The sequence below is a fragment of the Aristolochia californica genome, unplaced genomic scaffold (genome assembly GCF_029961685.1).
Source record: "Aristolochia californica isolate CCGP_79_NKW_82.1479 unplaced genomic scaffold, dmAriCali1.0.hap1 SCAF_6, whole genome shotgun sequence".
Classification (NCBI taxonomy): Eukaryota; Viridiplantae; Streptophyta; class Magnoliopsida; order Piperales; family Aristolochiaceae; genus Aristolochia; species Aristolochia californica.
Window position 1 is genome coordinate 36766176 of NW_027182257.1, and position 18200 is coordinate 36784375.

At 39.2% G+C, this 18200-nt stretch overlaps 2 protein-coding genes across 2 annotated transcripts; both read right to left on the minus strand.

The window, feature by feature from the left end:
* Positions 1–480: 480 nt before the first annotated feature.
* On the minus strand, positions 481–7542 carry LOC137935050 (prefoldin subunit 2-like). The gene is made up of 2 exons (XM_068779689.1): positions 7303–7542; positions 481–1116 (listed from the first exon to the last, which is right to left on the minus strand). Exon 2 carries the CDS (start codon positions 1110–1112, stop codon positions 666–668), a length of 447 nt encoding a protein of 148 aa, XP_068635790.1. The 5' UTR covers positions 1113–1116; positions 7303–7542; the 3' UTR covers positions 481–665.
* A 783-nt stretch (positions 7543–8325) lies between these two features.
* On the minus strand, positions 8326–17550 carry LOC137935026 (autophagy-related protein 18b). The gene is made up of 11 exons (XM_068779654.1): positions 17388–17550; positions 17244–17317; positions 17027–17100; positions 16808–16917; positions 16560–16651; positions 16191–16303; positions 10675–10794; positions 10113–10258; positions 9853–9966; positions 9703–9768; positions 8326–8699 (listed from the first exon to the last, which is right to left on the minus strand). Exons 1-11 carry the CDS (start codon positions 17441–17443, stop codon positions 8510–8512), a joined length of 1155 nt encoding a protein of 384 aa, XP_068635755.1. The 5' UTR covers positions 17444–17550; the 3' UTR covers positions 8326–8509.
* Between the last annotated feature and the right edge of the window lie 650 nt (positions 17551–18200).

Consider the following 18200-nt stretch of genomic DNA (forward strand, 5'->3'; position numbering starts at 1 on the left):
TAGTAAGAAACATCTCACCTGGAATTAGGGGTGTAAATAATATACGCGAAATAGATTGACAGTTGCACTATAATTTTGTATCTTCATATGTAATAGGTTTAGTTTTTATTACCTTAATAAAAAAAGAAAAAGATAAGGGCCATTTCCTTCCCTCTCCCTCCTTGCCCTCCCTGGTGCAAGGTGGTCTCCCTTCTCTATTTTTTTTTTAAAGGCCTTCCCCCCTTCTTCCAACATGAGAGGGACAGAGGGAAGAGGTTGGTCCATCCCCTTTTTTTGAAATTTCATCAATATACTTTATTAATTAAAAATTTGAAACTAAGGGTAGAAATAATTTGCCCTAAATTCTGTCCTTAAGTGGTGGATGAGAGTGATCTGCAGTAAGGGATTGCGAGAGTAACTAGGGCTATCGGCAAAATTCAGTTCTTTTTGTTCCGAAATTTCCTGTCAACCTCTTCTTTAGCCAGCTTCAATATTGCTATATTTCCATTTTCTAAAACACAGAATATTTATACCAATTGAAATGTTTGCTGTATGTTGTTCTATCAACTTCATTACCATAAGTTTGCCAATAAATATTCATAGAAGAAGACTGCTCAAATTTCTCAACAACAGCAAAGGAAAAAAAAAAAAAAAAAAAAAGATGCCACGGTTGACAAGTATTGGAATCAATTTTCACCACCTGCAGGTCCAACTAGAACTCCCTGAGCAGAACCTTCCTTCCTGCCACCTTCATCCTTCACCTCTCCATCGGGTTTCCTTATCCTGATCTTATACTTGGACTCAAATTCAGCAAGTTCCTTTTTCTTCTTTTCCAATGCTTCATGTAACCTTGAAATCACCTCCTCCAGACCTTCTTTGTTCCGCTGAACTGCTGGCAAAACCTCTTTGATGGTTCTTTCAACCAACACACCACCAATCATCCGATAGCATCTCCTTGTGGGATCTAATGGTTGTATGGACTCCATCACTAATGAATGCTCACTAACTTCCATCTCTAGTTCCATGATTTTTGAGTAAAGCTGATTTATTTCAGACCTCATGGCAGCATATAAGTTCGCAACTGCCTGCTCATTCATTGGTTCTTGACCATCACTGCCCGCTTTACTTGTCATAATTCTGAAAAAATAAAATACATGTGTCACTAAAGTGTCCTAATTAGAATTTTCTATTCAAAATTTTCAGTATTTAAGTTTTTAAAGACATTGAATGTACATTTCTTGGGGGAAAATGACCCTACAAAAGACCCTAGGCATGCAATATACAAATGATTTCAATTTGCATACAGAATTCCCAATGTGGACATGCAAAAGAACTAACGAAAGCCAGAAGCCAAACACCAGGAATCAATTACATAAAATTCACATACCATTTTTTACTCCTAATTAAAAGGGTTGCTGGATGACTAATCATAGAAAATGGAATTCTCATTTTGGTTTTATACATGCATAGGTCACCGAGACCTGTTCAATGTTTGAAAGCTTAAAGACAGATGGTCATTCCACCAAATTATGTTTGATCAGCTTAAAGACAAAAGAATCAGTTTGTCCATTTTTCCAATTAACTTGCTAAGGCTAGAAGAATGAATCAGATAATGAAAAGTAAAAAGGAGATTCTCATCCCTTAGACAAATTTTCCCAAGAAAACATGAGAGGCCAATCAGGTCAGGATGTCCTAATTGGGAATGCTTAAAGGGCTGGCAAGATAAACCAAGTCATCAGAGGATTGATGACAGGAATAAACTTTCAAATCTCGACGAGGTTATATGATTTCAGAGACTTTTTAAGTGTGCAAGGTGCAAAATTTTGGGAGCATTTTTCTTCTCTTGCTAAAAGAATTGATATGTTTGACAAGGACAGAATAGGCTAATTAACTTGGAGGATGAATGGACCGGCTGCTGCAAGGTTTGAAAAAATTAAAAGCATAGAATGAGTTGGGCTCAGATTGTAGTCCTCTGAGGGCTTTATGAATGCTAAAATCATTGTGGAGGTAATATCTCAAAGTAGTTTGATACCAACAAACTTCCCAAATTTACTAAAAAACTATGATGTGGTTTCCCAGAAAGAGAATCCCTCCATCAGTTTAATCCACTAGAAATGTCAACACATTAGATACAACGATATTTGTTAACTGAATAGAGATTATCAAGCAGAAAGTTAATGTTGACGAACTCACTCACTCAAATAAACATATAGGATAACTGGAAATAGTTACATAAATAGCAAGAAAACTATTTAACTTTATCAAATAAATCAAACAAGAGCTGAGAACGGGTAAACAAGCTATCGAGCAACTAGAGTCACAACAAACAAAACCTTTTCGATCATGGGTACAACACCTGCAACCTTCACGACAACCTCCATTTCACTATTAATACAGAGGATACGACTCAATGATAGAGATCAAGAAGATCAGGATAAGAGAAGTTGAGATTGTTTCTACTTGTAACTCTACAAATCATGTACACTTGTAACTCTACAATCATGTAAATCCTTTTATCAATTTCTATATGGTATCAGAGCTAAAGATCTGATTCCTTCTCTCTGCCGCCACCGCTGACCATTGACACCTGAGCCTCGGCCTCCCGACACCGAGCTTTGTCTCTGGTCCCTCTTTGCAAAGCCCCTTAATTTTCTGCAATGCCCATTCATTTGACAGTCCTGCACCGAGTGCCTACCGCGCCACCGTGTGCTGCCGACGATTCCATTGTCGTCACCGCAGCAGAGTCCTGAAACTCTGCTCTGCTCAACGTTCCCGTTGACGGTCCTGCGATGCGGAGTCTCTGCAACAGCCGACAAGTCTCTTACCTTCGTCGACCGGCGAGAATCGTCAACCGGCGAGAATCGTCGCCAGCCGAACTTCTGCAATTGTCGACCGCTCCCGTCGCCCGCCGAAAATCAGCACCCGACAGTCGTCGTCGTTGCCGTCGCTAAGTGACCAGCCGCACGTTTTCGCCGCAAGCCGCCGCGATATTTCTTCTTCTTCCCTTTATTTTTCTCTTCCCACGACCTTCGGTTTAATCCAAGGTCTATTTAATTTCGGGAAGAAGAAGCAGAGCTCACACGTGTGAAAAAAAAAGAAAAAACAACTAGTTTCTACTTATGGTTTTTGAAGATTCACGTATTACTATTCCCAATGCTCGTGACCCAACCACATCGCTGACGGTACTCCACATACACAACTCGGTCAAACTCAGCTCCACAAATTATTTTTGCCAGAAAGCTCAGATAGAGGCTATTCTGTTTGGTTATGATCTTCTAAAGTTCGTTGATGGTTCTTATTCTCTGCCTTCTGCCACAAAGATGATCAATAATCATGCCGTTCCGAATCCCGAACACACTACGTGGTTTCGTCAGGATAAACTCATTTTTGGTGCTCTTATTGGTACTCTCATGCCATCTATTATTCCAATTATCACTCACTCCAGTACCTCTCACGAAACCTGGACTATTTTGGTCAATACATATGCTCGGCCGTCACATCAAACAAATCAAGGAGCAACTCAAACATACCACTAAGGGAACTCAATCGATTTCCGAGTACATGTAGTATATTAAAACGCGAGCTGATGAACTTGCGGCCTTAGGAAAACCCATGGATCAAGAGGATCTCACTGAGACAATTCTGGATGGGCTTGATGATGAGTACAAACCACTTATTGATAATATCAATGGTCGTGACATGCCAATATCATTTAATGAGCTGCATGAAAAACTCATCAACAAAGAAGTCTTGCTACGTGTTCAACAAACACACTCCTCTCCATATCCAGCTTTTGCAAATCCTGCCAGTGCTCGGTCCAATTCTGGTAAGACCGGTAATCGTAATCACTGAAAGCAAGGGGCGCCCTCATCACGCCCACATCTAGGTACTACCTCTAGTCTCCACAATATCGTCACTCTTGATGGTCGTTCTCAGCCTCAACCTTATCTCGGCCACTGCCAGTTGTGCCAGGAAAAAGGACACAACGTTCCACAGTGTCCTGTCTTTCGCCAGATGTAACAGTCTTTGCCACCTCCCCAGGCTCCTAGCCCCACCTCTCATTGGCAACCTCGTCCTGCAACATCATGATAACCACGTGTTCATCTTGCAACCACCACCGCTTCAACTGGTTCTCATTGGCTTCTGGATAGTGGAGCATTGCACCATGTCACCACCGACTTGAGAAATCTCTCTTCATACCCCTTATGACGGTATTGACGACATTATGATTGGTGATGACACGGGTCTTCCTATTATTCACACTGGTTACAAATCTCTCTCTACACCCTCTCATACATTTTTATTAAATAATGTTCTTTGTGTTCCCACCATGCAAAAGAATCTTATTTCTATTTCTCAATTTTGCCAAACTAATCATACTTTCATTGAATTCTTACCCACTTCTTTTCGTGTGAAGGATCTTCGCATGGGGGTAACACTTTTGCAGGGTCGAACTAAGGATGGTGTGTACGAATGGCCATCGTCCCCAGTCCAGTCTCCACCAATAATTGCTTTCTCTAGTGTCAAGACCACTTACGTCTACATGGCATCATCTTCTAGGTCATCCATCATTTTCGATTCTACGGCATATCGTGTCCACTTTTCAGTTAGACTTGTTTCACCCTCTAAATTTTAATTTTACTTGCAATTCTTGTCAGTGCAATAAGAGTCACAAAACTACCTTTTTCCCACTCCACACTTGTCTCTTCTTCCCCTCCTGATATTATATTTTTGGATGTCTGGACCTCTCCAATTTATTCTATTGATAATTTCAAGTATTATGTCATTTTTTGTGGACCATTTTACAAAGTATATCTGGTTTTATCCTCTCAAACAAAAATCACACGTACTTGATACCTTTATCCGATTTAAATCTATAGTTGAAAATTTCTTTGGTACATGGATTAAGACACTCTACTCTGATAATTGGGGGGGGGGGGGGGGGGGGAGGGAATACAAAGCAATGTCGTCTTTTCTACCGACCAATGGTATCTCTCATCTTACGTCTCCTCCTTGTACACCTGAATACAATGGGTATTTTGAACGACGACATCGTCACATTGTAGAAACATGTTTGTCTCTTCTTTCACATGCCACTATACTTCTCTCTTACTAGTCATATGCTTTCTCCACTACTGTCTATCTCATCAACCGGCTTCCTATACACACACTATATGTCTTCTTTCACCCAATGCCACACTTTTTGTCAATCCTCCTAACTATTCTAAACTACGCAGTTTTGGTTGTCTTTGTTATCCATGGCACTGGCCATACTCTTCTCACAAACTCACTCCTCTCCATGTGGTTTTTTAGGGTATTCTACTACTCACAGCCCAAGTTCCCGCATCTGCTAACCGTGACCCACAACTATAATTCAAGCTCTCACCAATCCCAAATGGCGTCAGGCTATGTCTGATGAGTATGATGCTCTTGTTCGGAATGGTACATGAGAACTTGTTCCCTTAGATCCCTTGCAGAATCTGGTTGGTTGTAAATGGATTTTTCATACTAAATATCTTTCTGATGGCTCCATTGACAGGTACAAGGCTCATTTAGTTGCCAAAGGGTTTCACCAACACCTTGGAGTTGATTATCATGAAACATTTAGTCATGTTGTCAAGCCTACCACTATTTGCATTGTTCTTAGCCTTGCAATAAGTCGTGGTTGGTCGCTTTGCCAACTTGATGTCAATAATGCGTTTCTCTAAGGCACTCCATGTGATGATGTATTTATGACACAATCACCGGGTTTCATTGACTATAATAATCCGAATCATGTCTGCAAACTTCACAAGGCTCTCAACGGTCTTAAGCAAGCACCTCGTGCTTGGTATTATGAGTTGCACCAGTTTCTCATTATCTCGGGCTTCACCAACTCTCATGCAGACTCATCTCTATTTATCTCACACACAGGTTCAGTTGTGTTGTATATTCTGGTCTATGTTGATGACATTATTATTACAGGAAATAATGATCAAACTATGACAATATTCATCCACCTACTTGCTTAGAGATTCTCACTCAAGGATCTTGGCCCCTTGGCTTATTTTCTCTATATTGAAGTTGTTCCTCATTTTCAAGGCCCTCTTCTGTCTCAACACCAGTATATCTAGGATCTCCATGCTCGCACACGCATGACCAATGCAAAACCTTTCGCTACACCCCTTGCCATATCATCTACACTCACATTTCAGTCTGGCATGACACTCTTTGATGCATCTGAATATCGAACGGTTGTTGGAAGTCTGCAATATTTGTCTCTCACTCGCCCTGACATTGCTTATGTGGTAAATAAGTTATCTTAGTTTATGCATTGCCCCACTACTGATCATTGGGATGTTGTCAAACGTTGTTACGATATCTCTATGGGACTCTGGATCATGGTATCGTCTTACATTGACAATCTTCTTTGTCCCTTCAAGCGTTCTCTGATGCTGATTGGGCAAGTAACAAAGATGATTTCACTTCAACCGGTGCCTATATTGTTTACCTAGATCGCAATCCTATCTCTAAGAAGCAACGGACTGTGGCTCGATCCTCTACCGAGGCGGAATATCAATCTGTTACAACCACTGTAGCTGAGACTCGTTGGATTTGCTCTCTTCTCACTGACCTTGGTGTTTTTCTTCCACAACAATCGGTCCTTTATTGTGACAACATAGGTGCTATCAATTTATGCTCCAATCTAGTTTTTCACTCGCGAATGAAACATGTAACTTTGGATTATTACTTCATTCGTTCAGAGTGGTGCTCTTCGGGTGACTCATGTATGATCTACTGATCAATTAGCAGATGCTCTTACTAAACCTCTTCCCCAAACACGATTTCTCCTCTTGAAGACAAGATTGGAATCTCCTTTCAGAGGTTTATCTTGCGGGGGCATGATAGAGATCAAGATGATCAGGATAAGAGAAGCTGAGATTGTCTCAACTTGTAACTCTACAGTCATGTACACTTGTAACTCTACAATCATGTAAATCCTTTTATCATTCTGTAACTATAAATACATGTATCAATAAAAGTAATACAATCGGAAATTATTCTTTTATCAATTTTTATACTCAACAATGAATACACGAGTCAAGCAAGTAGTTTCAATTTAACAACGGTAATTTAAAAAAAAAAAAAACTTGTAGCACCCGGAAGGGGCACAAATCCGTCACGCACCCGAATCGCTCGAAAGAAGGAAGTTAATCTCAACATTATAGAACCAATGGAAACCTAGGATACTAATGACACAATGAAGTCAAAAAGCACAAATCAATGACAGAGTTCAAATTTGAGAAAAGACGAAACAGAAAACATATTTTAGTAAATACTTACTTGGAAGCAAAAAGTAGCTTCGCAGAGATTGGAGGGAAGCGGAAGACTGCAAGATGGAGCTCGTTCTAACTGGAAAGTATGCTGAAAGGATCTAAAAGAAAGAGCGGAGGTCTGGGAAGGGAATAAGGTCAGAGGCACGAAGCAGTCACCACTGCCACAGCCACTAGGTCTCTTTCGCCTATGCCAAAACGGTGTTAAGGTCTGGGGTCGCAGCTCGCAGAAAAGCGGACCTGACTCGCCTTCACAACGGGAACTCCAGAATCCGACTTAAAATGATAATCGAGTCTAGTTCTAGACAGTTGATTCTTCAGTTGGCATCCGCGGTGGCCGGTTGCCGGTTTTTGGAATCCCAAACGGATTTTTCGGGAAACTAATTAATTGTATTCGCTAACTAAATGGGTAATTTTTTTAAAATTTAAAAATTACGAAAATTATATAACTTTATTTGTTATATATATATATATAGATATAAGATACAAATAAAAAAAATTATTTGGTACAAAATATGTAAAACGGTTATCTTAACCGTCCGATTAACAACTATATTGAATATCCAATCAACGGCTATCTCTACCATCTGATTATAATCGGACAATTGAGATAACCATTTCACATGTTTATTTTAGATCAACCTTGTATTTATATATATATAGTAATTTATTTTAAAATTCTAAAAAATAAAAAAATTATTTAATTTTATTTTCTAGGGGTCAATTTAGAACCCCTTAAAAGAAAAAAATAAGAATTTAATTATTATTATTCTAAAACAAAACTTTTCATTTCTTTTCTTTTTCACGGGGTTCTAAATAACACGAGAACACTCTTCTCTCCAACGAAATCGCATGAGAGGAGGAATTCTATCTCCACTTCCCTGACGTATTAATACATTTTTCAGTCTTTAGTGAAAATCAATTACTTGCAAATAGAAAGCAAATGGAGAATACTAGGCGTCATTAGTTCCAACTCCTGTGCCTTTCTTAGACGGAATATATGCCATGGTGGAGCCTCAGTTGCACAGAGAAGTTGTATTTCGAACATCTGTGATATCTTATTTCTGATTTACATGATACAATTGTTCCATAAAGTCGAAAAAATAAAAGAAAATGCAAATTTAAAATTACCCAAAACGATTACCTGATCCTTTTCTGTACAGATGTTCAGATGCCTGCTCTTTTTTCTTCTTCTTTTCATGCTTCTAAAAAAGCTGTTACCCAGACGACTGTAAGCTATAATCAGCGCCCGGAAAACCTTGATACAATTTATGAGCAAACATGTCGTCTGGAACTGTTAATAGATTAAACTCGCGTTCCAAGCTCCATGAAGACTCGTTCATATGGTTGATACTAAAATTACATTCTCGGAAGTATCCATCACAGTTGATAGCAAAAATAGATGCCCTGATCAGCAACCCAAGAAGAGCTCAGCTGTAGTTACCAATTTCAATAGAGGCACATGCTTACCAAATATGTCAGAAAAGCTGACTGATCCCAACAAAAATAAGTCAAGCACACAACACCAAGGTAGGGCCACCCTGAGTGGGTCACCATACCTTGGTGGTTGGGCGGGGATGAGTTTGATCATCCGCACCACCTCTCAAATAGGGTAGGTGGGTCGAGTTTCACAGGGAACTCGACCCGAAAACCCCAGGTTCACATTTCAGGTTTCATCCCGTAGGTCAGTGATAGAGTAGGAAAAAAAACCTATCAAGTTTCAGGTCAGGGATGAGGCAGGAAAAACACTCATTGGGTTTTCAGGTCGCGGATGGGTTTTCCCAAACCTGACCTGAGGGGACAAGACAAGGATATAAAACAGGGTATGGACGGGTCAAAGATGGGTGGGGTTTATGGGGATAGGGCACGGATGATCGGGTTTATAGGGACAAGACAGGGATGATCGGGTTTAACATTTTGGTGTTTTTTCAGGTTCTAGTTTCGGGGTCAGGTTCAGGTTTCGGAAAACCTGACCCATGACCACCCTTACTCCCAAATCTCGGTGAACCCAACAAGTCACGTAACCATCTTGACACAGATTACAACCTTCGTGATGCCACAGTGGTACATAAATTTCATGAGTAAGTCAGCATGCCTCTGATTTCTATAAACTCGCTGAAGTGAGAGGAATACTCAGAACAAATTGAGAAAAAAACAAAGAAGATAAACCAGGTTCAGTTCTGTGCAATTTAGTGTTATTTAAGACTTTTTTTTTCGTTTGTCTGTTTGTTTCTTCTTATCTTCTTTTCTTTTGAATATATGTTGGGTGGTAAACTTAACCATACAAAGCAGGGTCCGGCTGGCATGAAAGCCTGCCATCATAAATTTTTAGTGTAACCTACTCGCAAAACAGTTCCATAACAACACAAACGCGTTCACTTTGAGGATAATGTCAGACAGTAAATCTCACCTCAAAGCGGCAGATGGAGTTGCAGATGTACTTTGAACTTTATGTACAGCATGAATGACTGCAAGGCTGCATAATCCCATCCAAATTATGGGTAGAGAGAGAGAGAGAGAGAGAAAGTAGGGTATGGACAACCAAAACTGGGTGCTTCACCTTTTCACTCCGGCTGGGGCTGCATTATGAAGCACATGGTGATGAGTGTGATCAAAGGCATCATTAATAGAATTGGGAAGCACTGATCCTAGCACGCTACCTGATCTTCTGTTTCTGGAAGATGGAAAACACACAGAGTAGATTAGGTAACAAGCTACCAAATGCATATTGCCATGATACCGCAAGTACTTCGAAAAACAAAAAAGGCTAACAAGTTCTTTCCTCATCATTCATTAAATCGTTCTTCCATTGCTTCTCACCTCTGAGTTATCATAAACCCAAGATAGAACACATGGATGGATCCTGAAGAGCTTGTAGCAATTAAAATATCAGGAATTTGAGCAGAGGGACCAAATGACAAAGAATAGATAGTTGATGGATATGTTCCTCTTCGAAAACTATAGGACTGCAGGAGAGAAAAAATTGTTAGCATTCAAAGTAAAAATTGTTAAATTGGGTCCTAGGCCTTATCCCAAAATGACTAGCCACTTAGGAAACTTCTGTCAACTCATAAACTCAAGATCTTTTATCTCACTAATCCATGTGGGACTATTCCTTAACACTTCCCCTCACGTGTAGGCACGTGGATAATTTGGGTGGAGGCCCTCATATGTGGTACATGGATAATTTGGGTGGAATGCCCACAAGCTGAGTGGTTGCTCTGATACCATGTTAAATTGGGTCCTAGGCCTTATTTCATTTTGGGATGGGCCTTGGACCCAACTTAACAAAAATACCTCTAGATCTTAAGGCACTCATGTCAGTTGCAGATCATTTATAGCTACCTAGAAGGTTGTTGAATAAAAAACTCAAATGCTTTACCATAGTTGCTTGTGAAACAATATGTACTCTTATTATCGTTCCCTGCTCAGAAGCTGTAGCCATGTAGGTTCCATTTGAAGAAAGTACAACCGCAGCTAATGGAGAACGGTGAGCATCAATCTGTTTATAAGTTCAAATGATAAATAAACTTCCCAATAAAAGAAATGAGCCCGGGCATTAGGAATATAGTTCTAATGTTCTCAAAATTTATTGTTTGCGGAATGCAAGAAAGAAAATGAAATGGCTGAAGTACACTACTTAACAGGCTTATACATGCCAAAATCAGCAGATCATATACATAATTAAGCAAACATATATATGAATGCGATAAACCCCATACGATGGATTACTCATTATTTTTCACAAGTAGCTAGCAAAAGGAGAAATTGCTTGCACAGCCAGTCAACAGGACAGATCCAGGGCTACAAATCATTAATGGCAATGCAAAACCCTGTACCATACATAAATGGTACACCACCATCGCAGACTTCTCAAAAATTACAACTGAGGCATGTTAAAATGGGAAAAGATTTAAGCTGATCATTTTGCTTTGTTGGGTAAAATTATTTTTTACATGCAGTGTACAGTAATTGAATCATGAAGTTTGTTCTGGTCTTAATATTTGGTAATATACTGTTGGATTTTTTAGTTGAGCCCGGTATCATCCCAAAATGACTAGCCACTTAGGAAACTTATTGCTCAACTTTATAACCATAAACTTTTCTTCTCATTTTTCATTATGGGACTTTTTTCCCACTCAACATATACAAATTCACAAAAAAAATTGTCCTTTGAGAAAACAAAGTATTCCATAAGTTTTGTGTGCTGATTTCTAGTCAAAATGAATTGTTGGTGTGTTATATACATGATTATATTGGAAAAAAAAAACACAACAGCGAAGGTCTCTTAAAAGAGAAAACGGAAAGGTGGATGGATCAGACAAACTATAATTAACAGCTGGTCAAAATGTCCATGTTAAGGTTGAGCCCATAGCCAGGTGACTGACCTTTTTTCTTTCTGTTTTGTGCAAAGCTACTACTGACCTTTTGGCAGGATGGAAATTCTGATCCAGGTCAGCGATGACACATCCATAGAGACAAAGGGATCAAATCAACCAATAAACTTGAAAAGACTTCCTGCATCTGCAATTTGCACGTGGATAATGTATTTATGTAGAGAGAGAGAGTCCAACTAGAGGGATCAAGTACAGTTTGTGAGAGGGAGGGAAGGGCTGGAGCTCAACTAGTGTTTTGCTAGAAGACACATAACAGAAAACAGAACAAGTTAAGATTTCTAGATGCTGTACTCAACCCTTCCTTCTTCATTAAATAGTTCATTATACACTAACACTACGAACATTCTCTAACTTGACTTCCCCTTAACTCAGGCTCCTTGTAGACTAAACAACTTGAGAGGGCCTAACTTGAAGACTCCTTGAGCCAATTTGAAAGAAAGACTAATCTATCCCTTTTAACACACTACAAACATTCCCTTAACCCACTAACACCCAATTTACCAAGTTAAGCCTACACATGTAATGACCAAAATACTTGTTAGGGGCCCAAAATAGTATGCTGTTTAATTGAGTAGCTTTATTTTTCATTCATGGGGCAAACTTGTAAATTTGACAGGTTTCTAGATTGGGCGAGTCTGGTATAGGATAGATTTAAGGGCCTAGCTTTTTATGTTCCATCAACTCTGGAAATTTTAGCATATTGGTCGCACCCCTATGATGGCTTCTATCATTCCACTCCTATAAGAACCTCAACCTCAAGGTTCAAAGACAATTGGTCTTTAGTATCAGCCGCTGGTGTTGGGAAACTCGCGTACTACATAGGTGAACAAGCCTCCCATGTCATCAATCAAGTACACTAGGAATCTCTCGTACCAGTGGCCAAGGGTCTAACTTTTGTCATTGTTAAGCATAATCTTTTGGTTTGGTGGGTCAAATTGCTTCTTGAGTTAGTTCTTGAATAGCATTTGGTTGCCAATGTGTTTGTTGTGTTAGGCATTGGTTGCACATTTCCTAACATTTTATTTTCATACATTGTCACAAGTTCATTGACTTTGAGTAGTGTCTTTGGTTTGAAGAGTTTTACCTCAGCTGCTAACTCGGCCTTGAGTCCACTTGTAAAGCAACTGACTTGCGTCTTTTGTAAGCAATCCACCCAATTGGTGAGGTGCTCAAACTCAACTTGATAATTCATAACCAAACTTATTTCACATAGCTTAGTAAATGCTGCATCAAAATCTCCGTATTCTAAGGGTTTAAAACAAACACACAATGCTCGAACAAAAAGATTTCAACTCAGGTTGGGACGAGTCTTTGTATACCACATGACCCATGAGATGGCGTCACATATCACTTGATGGAAAGAGGTTAGTAACTTTAGATCCTTTGCCATTTTGTGGAAGACAAAGTATCATTCAGCTTTAATGGCACAATGCTTCAGGTAGTCCTCAGGCTTGTATCAAGGAAAACTGATATTAGCTGTTCACCACTGAAGTTTTTTGGACATGTTGTGAGGAATGTGGCAAGGTTGAGTGAGGTCATAACCTCTATTTCTGACCAGTCTTCCTTGGCTGAAGGTGTGGCCAAGAGCACCCCATGAAGGCTTGTTTAACGTACGTGTGGGTTTCATGATATTTGAATTATGAATTATTGCATATGTTAGGCCATAGACAGAAGAAGGGGTGTCTTAGTGTCTCAAACTGTGTCTAAAACTGTAGTCTATGAGGTGCCAAGTTTGGACTCATTGAGGCCTTTTCCAACTATGAAGCCATAAATTCTTGATATAACTCCATCAAAGCAAGTGGACAAAATCTTTATACGGTCTTGAGTGTCAGTCTTAGGAGCCGTCTATGTCCAATCGCAGAAGTCGTGGCGACTTGAGGCTGATCAATACTCTCGGGTTTTACTCAAGGCGACTCAAGATTTTGAGTTCTTGCTTTGCCAGGCTGTAGACAAGGTAACTTGAGGATGTCGATGTGACTCAATGCCGTCCTCTTCCTCTGAACTTGGACATTAGGGTTTGTGGTGAAAAGTGGATCTTTTAGGAGAAAATATCATATCTTTCAAGTCGAACCTCCAAAGGAACCTCCTAAAACTTAAATCAAGAAAGAAGAGAGGTTGTGGAAGCAGAGAAAACTATTATCCAAAAAAAAAAAAAAAAAACTTCTTGCAACACTCTCATACTTGCACCAAAAACCAATTCTTCTCTTTCCCATGGAAAGAATTGCTTAGATGCTAATTATCAGGACCCTTATGAACTCATGGTATCAAAGAGAGAAAGAGCAAGTCCCATCAGAAGGATCGAGTATAGCTTGTGAGAAGGGAAGGGTTGAAACTCATGCTAGGGTATTGTGAGAAGATGTGAAAGTGAAACAACATAAGTTAGGGTTTCTACATTCTCTACTCAACCCTTGCTTCTTCATTAAATAGATCCATACACACTAATACTACTGTCAAGGTAAAATTCTCTCGGCAGCCATATTGAGAAGAAGATGACACCCTTCAGTGGATCCCTTATGTCCATTCTGCAATTTTGAAAATGAAACTACCAGTCACATTCTTCCCCATTGCAGCTTCTCTTCGAAGGTGTGGATCAGCATTCTTGGAAAGTTTGGGCTTCAGTTCTGCATGGCGGCTGATCTGCTCACGTTCAATAAATCTCTCATGGGTACCCCTATGCCGAGTCTTGGAAAGATGATGCTCTCAGCATGTGCCAATTTTATCCCGTGGGGGCTTTGGAATGAGCGAAATAGAAGAGGTTTTGATGCAAAAAACGAATCTTTAGACCGAGTTGCGGACAGAGTGGTTGGGCATATATCAACTTGCCCATTAACAAAGAAAGCTTTCTTTTCCTATCTGGGTTCCTCCATTCGTGAAAATTAGAGAAACTTGGCATTGATACACATTGGGAAAAAGCCTCCGGTCATGCAAAAATGGACTCCTCCTGATCCTAGTTTTCTAAAGTTAAATTTTGACGGCTCGTCTCTTGGCAACCCTGGTATTTCTGGTTTCGAAGGAGTTATTTCAGACCATTCCGGCAATCATCTTTTCACTTATGCCGGCCCCCTTGGTATATCAGACTCTACGTCTGCTAAGTTACATGGTCTCCTCTCCGGTCTTCGTGTCTTTAGAGATAAATGCAGGGGGGGCCTCCATGCTAAAGGAGACTCCAAAGTGGTGATAGGTTGGTGTGAGAACGTGTCTTCTCCTCCGTGGAGGCACTGGGATACTTTTAAAGAAATTTTAGAAATTACCTCAATTGTTTCTTGTATTTGGTCTCACATTCCGAGATTTGCAAATTCACGGCAGATGTGCTTGCCAGGCAGGGAACTACCCTACAATCGCTGGTTGTAAGGGATGTGCTCCCACAAATTTTGTAATTTTCTTCTGTTTTATTAATACACCTTCTTCAAAAAAAAAATACACACTAATACTAGGAAATACACTCCTTTAGACTTTCCCTAACTACGACTCCTTGGACTAAGCAACTTCAAAGGGGACTAACTCAACTTAAAGCCTCCTAGTATCAACTTGAAAGAAAGACTAGTTTACCCCTTTAACACACTACAACTATTTCCTTAACCCACTTACATTCAATGTACCAAATTATCCCTACACGTGAATGACCAAAATACCCTTAAGAGGGCTTCTATCAACACTACACACATGAAGGGGTAAACACTGCCACATTACTAAATAAAAAACATATAGGCAAAGATACAATCTAATGTTGATATTATAACAAAATCATAAATCATGCCTCTAATTGTTGCCTTTAAGTTAAAAATAATAATTTAGTGGGTGTACTAAAGTTTGCAAAATATTAGATTACCATGAGGAACTCTTAATATCTCATTGAACAAAGTTGATAATACAACAAAGATAATAAAAAGGTCGATCGAAGAATAACATAAACAAAAAAATTGATTTCTACTATTGAAATAACTAAGCTTAGTTTCTCATCCTATAGCAAACTGATAAGTTATTTAGGAAAACTAGTTTTATAAAGTTTTCCTAGTTTTGCTTATCCGAGTTGCCTCACTCTAGTCAAGTGGCAAGCAATGAGTTTTAAAACTATGATCGGAATATGCTCACTTTGACCAAACCAATACACCAAATAAAACTTCTCTCTGAGAAAATGCTCCAAATATGTGATCAGAAATCATCAAGAAAGCTGTAACATTATTTTTTATAGTTAGCAATTCTTTGCATATAAAGTGTAAATAGCACCAGCAGGCATGTTAGACAATGCCTGTGCTAGATATACATAGTGTCAACTCAACATTTTGCTCTTTCTTCATTAATAATAATTATGTTTCTGAAATATATAAAAGATTTTATCTAATGATATAGAGAAAGCAGAGAGAGAGAGAGAGAGAGAGAGGAGCAATTTCCTCAGTCCTAAAGAAATTTTTTGGTTTAGGAAACAAAAATACACTGAAGTTTGAAACATACTGACAAATTCATACCAAGGAGGGGGAGGACTAAAGATAGTAAAACTAACCTGACAATGCGAATGCAGATCCATCACATTGTACACTAGAACAGATCCACTGCTTGTACTGGCAGGAAGAGCTAAATAGCAAGCATCAGGGCTAGGGGAGAATGCACAAAGTCCTGACATAAATTTGCTGAAAATGTCAGCAAGTGATTCAAAATTTTAATGTTGCAAACATATTGAAAGTTTCACTAAATCTATGCTTTTAAAATTCCATCTTTTGGTAAGCCGTAAAGAAGAATAACATATGACCAATGATACTATCCATAAAGACCAAGGTTACACCATCATAACACTGAACAGAAAGCAATAGAAACACAATGCTAAAATAAGAAAAAACTGATAAAAGCACATCCTGCAATGCCAACTCTTAACCTTTATTATTTGGTACTGTGTCAATGGTGTCCAAGATTGTGAGGCTGTTCAAGTCATAAATGTATGTTTTCTCTTGCAAAACAACAACCAGCCTTCAAAGCACAGGAAAAGGGCCAGAGTTAACAATCGTTTGGTTATGCCTAAGTTCAGCATAGAAAAGAAATTTTGGTACAAGAAATTTTAAACTGCACAGCAAACTTCTAACAGCAACCATGTACATTTTTCATACAAATTCCGAAATTTTTTACCTTTGTCTATTCAAGCGAACTGCAAGGATTGAAGTTAGAAAATTCAATTCTCTGAGAGCACTTCCAGTCATGGTATTGAATAAACAAAGCCGACGAGGGGATAAAGATGGCTGTTCCAGTAGAATTTATAAAACTTAAGTGACCACAAAGCAATTTTTCCTTACATTTTGCTTTAAAGGAAGGACTTTAATCAATTAGCACAAAATGCTAATAAAGTACCTGCTCCCCAGCTCCTACAACCGCAAGAAGATTCGTGCTAAATAGCATTTCCACAATATTAACTGTTCCAATGGCTAGCGGCGAACATGGAATTAAGTCAGGTCAACAAGTGCCAAGAAAAGGGAGGATTTTTTTACAGTTTAGAGAAAGTTAGGAGACGAAATGGGAAGTTCGAGCTTGCAGAAACATCTAACAAATTTAAAATAATACCACTCACATCTTTCGTAACATAGTCGTCCTGTCTCTGAATCGAAAATCTTGAAACCATCCCGCAATCCTATTGAAAAAGCCCTGAGTTTTCACAGTATAAGAAATTATTGAATGCATGCTTTTGTCCAAAGGATCAAAGGTCCAAAGGTACCTGTTATCTTGATTAAAGGAGGCACAGAGGACGGGAGAAGACGTCTGAGATGCCATCGCTGGTACGACGAGCTGTAACCGTTTGCTGAAGTCGTGGAATCTCCAGAGAAAACAATCAAAGATTGCTTGTAGTTGCAGCAAGTGTTGTCTCACTGTGCTTTCAATTCTTTTCAATTCTCAACTCTGAAAGTCTCGACGACCTTTTCGGTTTTTATTTCGGTAATGGCGAGGACCATCCGCACTGAGAACTATGGGCTGCTCCAACTGTGCGTGACCCCTGACCTCAACGATGGCGGGCACGGGTCGGGACGGATCAGGGTCGGGTTTACCAAAACCCGAACCCAAACCGAATCACCGAACCTGAAACCCATCTACAAACTCAAAATCCAAATCCGAAAAACAAAACCGATTCATTAAACTCGTATCTTAGGTGATCACCATCTTTGTAACCCCGTCTCCGCCTCACTCCCGTAAACCCGGCCCGTCTCGATTCCATTTTATATCTTCGTATCGTATGTGAGTTAGTTTCGGGTCGGGTTTGAATTGGATTTGGAAAAACCCATCCCCGAAACACTTTTTCTTAGGTTTGTGCAACTATACTACATAATAAAAAATAATTATAATATTTATCTTTAATAGAAACAAAATAATTTTTTTTTAAATAATAGATAAGAGGTGACTTTAATAATTTTTTTATTGTATGATTTCTTATTAGGGTAACAGAAAACCTATTTTCCTATCCACTTCTAGTATTAGCCTAAAACAAAATGGACATAGCTCCCTCAAAGAAAAGTAATCTCCTAATTAATTTTTT